General features: G+C 29.0%; 1 protein-coding gene across 1 annotated transcript in view; it reads right to left on the reverse strand.

The window, feature by feature from the left end:
• The window catches only part of Ube3a (ubiquitin protein ligase E3A), a 62275-nt gene extending 56229 nt beyond the window's left edge, over positions 1-6046 (reverse strand). Inside the window, exon 1 of the mRNA XM_067283014.1 lies at positions 5811-6046. Coding sequence (XP_067139115.1) covers positions 5811-5860 — 50 coding nt within the window. The 5' untranslated portion in view covers positions 5861-6046. The remainder of the gene's footprint in view (positions 1-5810) is intronic.
• Between the last annotated feature and the right edge of the window lie 896 nt (positions 6047-6942).

Here is a 6942-nt window from a genome sequence, read left to right on the forward strand (position 1 = left end):
CTTCCTTGACAGTTCTTTCCCAGCATGAATAATATAGGAAAGAACTGTCAATGGAAGAAATGCTTAGAAGTAAACTTGCTTGTAGATTAACTTTCTAGAACAGAATTGATTAGTCACTAATTTAGCAATCCTAGCATTTTAATATTTAACAGAACTATCAGTCTTTAAAAATTTCTGTAAGATAACTATGAGAACTAACTATGAGAAAAGCAAATGAATATTTTTTTCATTTCATGCACTTCCTCTTCTATTTGATGACAATCTTTTGAATATTATACACTTAATCACTTTTCTGTATTTTTCATATATGTCTTTTTATTATAAATTGATTCTCTTTTAATTTGAAAAAATGAAATGAAATAAAAAAAAGATGATGTAAATCTCAAATGAAATTTCAGTATATGAGGGCTATTTTTTAAATAAGGTCCGTTTGTGAATGAAAGTGAGAATAATGCGCAATCACGGCAGTATGCATACGCTTCTGCTCCGAGCAAGCTTGGCGCGCGTTTTGACGCCATTTGCAGCCATATCGTCTGTCTGTATGCTGAGCTGTAGAAGTTTAAAATGTTTAAGAAAATTGAGTCTCCCGCCGACTGTGAGATACGATCTGTTATTCGATTCTTGAATGCAAGAAACTTGGCAGCAGCGGAAATTCACCGTCAGATTTGTGAAGTTTACAGTGATAATGCAATGAGTGACAGTAAAGTTCATAAATGGGTAAATGTTCAAGGATGGGCGAGTTAATAGAGAGGTTTCAAGGTCTCATGCTCACATGATAAAACACACGTTTGCTCCACCCATTCGCCATTTTTGTGATAGTTTTCGCTCGCTTAGCTTGCACGTGGTTTGTTGTTCGACGTCTTTTTTTAGTTTAAACGTACAAAAATACTGCAGTTCTATTATCATGGATTAAGTTAAAAAAGATTTTTTCTTGCGGGCTATTCTAGCAGTCTAACAGGACGAGATGCAGCTCTATACGAAGAGAAAATTTCGTTATGTCAAGGCGATCCATACGAAGCCAGTTTATCAGACTAAGTCGTAGATCAAGAGTTGTGGCCGAAAGTAGAATTTGGTGATATAAACTAATTGGTTTTGACAACAAATTTCTACACCCTGTCACAAATGAAAGCTTATAAATCTTTAGAGGCCCATAACTATTTAACAAGTGGCTGGGTTTCTCCTGATATAAAAGTAAAAGTAATGAATAACAGCAAAATAATATTGCTTGGAAAGATATGTTTTCTTTTGTTTGTACATAAAACTCGTGTTTTTACGTATTTCTTAACTAAGAATTTATGTCTGAAAGTAAAAAAGTCTAATTAAAACCAGCTGTGGCAATTTTTTTAATTCAAATTGTTCCTTTATTTTCTAGTTGAAATTAGCATATAATAAGCCTACTTGCTTTTAGTTTTAACGTGTAACGTTTATAAGTTTGCACTAGCTAAAGCTTGAAATTACATTAGTTATTCATTTATAAATGCACTATACCAAAATAAATTAATATAAGCAAATCAGTAAACTTTTAGGTTTTAAAATATAACTTAGTGTTTATTAATGTAAATATTGAAATGAAATGTTTCTGACAAACTCTTGTATTGATATTCACTTTATTTGTATCGAAATTTTTCTGGTTAATTCTCGAGAGCCATGCAGTTTGCCTTCGTCATAAAAGTTTCTCAGTTTGGGATCCTTGATGACAAATAATGCCGGGAATTTTAAAAAATGATGTTTCTTTGTTCTTGAGTGAACTAGCATCACACCCAATTACACAACAAATCACCATAGTGATATACGCGACGAAAAAAAAACAACACAAAAACTCCAGTTAAAACGCACGTGAACACACACAAAACGTAAACAAGTCACAAAGAGTCACAAAGATGGTGCTGGACAATTGCGCATGCTCATGACGTCACTCGTGATGTCGACATGAAACCTTTCTATGTGCATGATGAGCCACGCCCTGACCGACCTTCTCTGATTTCTGAAGATTTGATTCGTGATGTGGATAACAAAATTCGAGAGGACCGACAATTCACGATTTCAACGTTATCAATTGAATTTCCACAGATTTCAAGATCAGTTTTGTATACCATTGTTTTGGAGAAACTGAATTATCGAAAATTGTTTTCTCGGTGCGTTCCAAGACTGCTTTCTGACGATCACAAAACAAAAAGATTAAACTTCATCGTTTTGATCGTGGATGATCGTATCGAGTCAAAACTTTATCGTTTTGACTCGATACGATCATCCACACAATCCAGACCTTGCAACCAGTGATTTTCACTTGTTTTGATACTTAAAGAAGTTCCTTGGTGGTCAACATTTCAACGACAAAGAAGAAGTGAAAACTGCAGTCGTGGATTGGGCTTCTTGACAGGCGGCAGATTTCTTTGAAGTCAGAATTCAAAAAATTGTTGAGCGGTATGACAAATGTTTAAACAAAATGGAAATTATGTAGTAAAGTAGATAAAAGTATGTAGAATATAGAAAAAAATATATTTTAATGATATTTACAGTATTTTTCTTCTTATTAAAAAACGGACCTTATTTAAAAAATAGCCTTCGCATTTTAACTGAAAAATAATAAAATTTTCAGCCTAATGCTTTTATATCTAAAAATAAGCATTTATTTAATAATTAAGTACAAATTTTATTTTGATGAAAAATTTAACGTTTTCAGTAAAATAAACATTTTACAAACTATTTTTAACCACATTTTATCTTTTATTCTGAAATAACAACTGTTGTCTAAAACAAAACTCAGAATAATCAAACAGTAATCCAATTAACAATATAGCAGCCATGCAAGTAGCATTAATTTTTTAAATCAATTTTTGATATTATGTTTGATATGTTACCACTTTTTCGGGTAAAGGTATTTGTCATTAGTTATTCATTTATAAATGCACTATACCAAAATAAATTAATATAAGCAAATCAGTAAACTTTTAGGTTTTAAAATATAACTTAGTGTTTATTAATGTAAATATTGAAATGAAATGTTTCTGATAAACTCTTGTATTGATATTCACTTTATTCGTATCGAAATTTTTCTGGTTAATTCTCGAGAGCCATGCAGTTTGCCTTCGTCACTACAGATGAGGATAAAAGAATGTAGTTTTATACTTTTAAATTATATTTTTCATGTTTGCACATAAAAAAATTTTTGGATAGTTGTTCCATATGGTATTCTGTCAGGTAATTCAACCAAAAATATTCTAGTTCTAGATATAACAGAATTTATCAGGAATGGTTGGTCATTATGGACTAGTTGAGACAATCCTCACCAATAATTTCATTAAACCAAATTAGTCAATGATTAAAAAGCATCTTAATTAACAAATTATCTAGTCTTTTTTTCATAATCTAAATTATCATCATAAAAATAAAAATAATTTCCCACAAAAACAAATATATTTATGATTGCATTCTTCCATACTCAAGGTTGGTCTTCAAGAAAATAGCATGAAATGATTTTAGAGGTAGGACCATACACCATTTCTGATAGTTATCATTAATTGGCATATTGGTAGAATACATGAGTTTATGTTTCATTAGGATCAGCTCAACTAAGTCCTGTTCACAATGTACTCTTAACTGCAAATGTGGAAATTGCATTTTGCTATACATTTTATAATCTTTTGTGATTTATTTTTTTTTTTACTGATTGAATAATTTAAAATTATTAGCGAAGTTGAGGCCAAAGTTTCAACGTGAAAATGTGTACGTCGATGTTCCTGTAAGCCTAGAAGTTTGGCAATGGCGTAAGTCAGTGGAATCATTCTCAACATTCCAAAGGCCATTGCCAAACTTCTAGGCTTACAGGAAAGCGGTGCCAAATGTCCGACGTACACGTTTTTGCGTTGAAAACTTCGGCCTCAACCTCGCTATTAAGTTTATTTTTTCCCATATCTTTTCATTTCATGATTTATTAATATATATCATTTGTTTATGTAATGTTTCTACTTATTTTATTACAGAATTTTTTAATTATAGCATTTGTTTCAATTTTAAGTCTCTCTTAAAAATTGTCATAAGTTTTCATTATTGTTCACTTTCAACTACTAAATTATTGATGTTAATGCTTATTATAATTATACTGGTATATTTTCAACCTGTCAATCATGAAATTCTTCATAACTTTGTCAATTAACATCATAAACTTTTATACACAAATAAATAAAATCATGCAAAAATAGGCATGTTTCTTTTTTATTATTACTTTTGTTAAAATTATAATTTTCTATTATTAACCCCCACAACTTAATTTGGCACCACCACTTTCTGGATCAACAAGCCATTTGAAATTTATTTATTAATCTTAAATATTGTTATAACATAATATTGAATAATCTGCAAAGAAAAATGTAATAAATAGAAATAAATAAAAGTGGAAATTTTACAAGTTTGACTCCTCTTTTCAATTATTATATCCAATATCATTTTCATGAATTTTCCAAAACAGGAATAGCTTATTCTGTTGTTATTCAGTAATTACTTAGCTTGAAACTAGTCTAGATACCATTATATATATATATATATATATTATATATATACAGTATATATGTTATATTAAAAGACAACATAAAACTAAGATTTCATTATATATTTGAGTGAAATTATATCAATACAACTGACAGATCTCAGATGGTAACATTGAAGACAAGTGGATGAAAGTATGTTATAAAATCGAAGTTTTAAGTGAACTAAAGCAAATTAGCATGCACATAAAATAAAATTACATAGCTCCTTCATGCACTGATAAATCTTAAGTGTCATTTAATTTCCGATAACTTTAACAATGCTAGGCAATAGGCGGATGCATTATACCTTCATCTAAGCAGAACAATCAGATTTAATAATTGTAACATATCTGTCATATACTAGTGTGTTCAATAATCACCGTAGTCATAAGTATCCACATAATTTAATTTAAAACAGAAGCAAAAATTATACAAAATTATCAAATTAATTTTAAAATAATTAGAAAACTGAACCGATAATTAAACCATTTATACAATCAATCATTAAAACACAATAAAAATAATTATACAACTACACCAAGAAAGATAAGAGATAGAAATCAAGAAGATATGATCACAAATAACCAATATTGATTTTTAAAAATATAACTCAATTGGAACAAGTTTTTAAGCTATTTTAATGTGCAAAATTTAGTTCAAATATACACTGGTAATTCTTAGGCAGGTACTCAAAATAAATAATCATGTTTATACCATTTATTTTTAATTTGTTTGTAGAACTACTGTATGTATGTATGTATGTATATATATATATATATATATATATTTTGTATTCAGATGCAAGTCTGTATATAAGTTTTGTATTTTTAGATTTTAAATTATGAAATTGAAACATCAAAACATGTTTACATTGTTAAATTGGTAAAAGATTAATGGTAATAAATGCATGGAAGTTTACTACGAATTATTTTTAAATTTCGAATTTTGGCATTTATCCAAAATCTGGAAAAGGGTAACAACGTTGATGACATCTATTTTCAAAGGATCGAATCTACAAATATCGTCTTATCTAACCAAAACATACATTCAGACATTTAATTATTTGGGATTTCGTAAACAAACAATCTAATCTGAAGGATTCGATTATTTAATCAAAGTTCGATTTTTCTCCCGAAGAAAACGACGATATTTAAAAACAAAACACAACATCGAACTCAAATCTTTTAAATGATCGATAACATTAAAGACGTTACGTAAAAATTAAATGATTGAAATATTGTTAAAAGTTTTGCATCGTAATTGTGTATCTAAGCCTAAGCTTACCTCGCTGCTTCTGCTGCGCAAGAGGATTGATCATTCAAATTCGAACTCATAGATTTCAATATTTGTATATATGTTTTTTGTGCAGATCGTTTAATTTATGACTTATGAAGCTATTCTAATCTCTTTAAAAACACGTGAAAATAAACTATAATTCCAAACACGATAATAAACTATATAACTGAAGATCATTTCGATGATTTTCGGCCATCTGTCGGCGAAAAGTCTGGAACAAAGAAATCTTGGTACTAAATTTAAAATAAACATACTTTTTATTCCTAAATGCGTAATTAAAGAAAGTTTTGTTTACTTCTATTTTTCGGGTTCCTTGACTTTTTTCTTATATATTTTTATATATTCGATAAAAATAAATATTTGTTTTTTTTTTCGTTAGTTAAAAGTTTTATTTTTAAAACGTCTCTTATTATTAAATATCACATTGGTTTAGCTTTAAAATCTGTTTTCTTTTATTACGGAATAATTAAATTAATACAATTAATAATATGCATAAAATATAACAAAAATAATATTTTTAAAATTTTAACTAAACAATAAATATATATATACTAGCAGGTAGGCCCGGCGTTGCTCGGGCAAAAGTAACGATAGCGAAGATTAAGATTATTACGTTATAGTCACAAAAGAAAAAGAGTAATTTCATCAATGAACTAAGTATTTCTAAAGAAAGGTCGAATTTAAAAATCGAATGTTCTAATATTGTTCGATTTTCACGACGTATTCTGATTATATCGTTCAATATTCATCGAATGTTCTAAAGAAGAAAGGTCGAGAAAAACCGAACTAATCTGTTTAAATTTAAAAATGGAATATGTTCTAATATATTACTCTATTTCTTTCTTTTTTCTCCAGAGCCCGTAAATCTTGCACGTCGCTTTTTCTTGTTCTCCATTGAAACTTCACAGTATCATCGTTACTTAAACTTTGGTACTTAAATTTAGTACCCTAACTGTGTACCAAATTTCAACTTTCAACTCCTAACCGTTTTAGCGAAGATTAAGATTATTACGTTATAGTCAACCTTACCGTTTTCACAGAATGCAAGAATTGGGTCCCCCTTGTTTCCAGACTAATTAGAGAATTTTTAGATGGGTCTAAAATATGTTCGATTTCACGC

The sequence above is a fragment of the Centruroides vittatus genome, unplaced genomic scaffold, assembly GCF_030686945.1.
Source record: "Centruroides vittatus isolate TY-2023 unplaced genomic scaffold, ASM3068694v2 contig_975, whole genome shotgun sequence".
NCBI classification, from domain to species: domain Eukaryota; kingdom Metazoa; phylum Arthropoda; class Arachnida; order Scorpiones; family Buthidae; genus Centruroides; species Centruroides vittatus.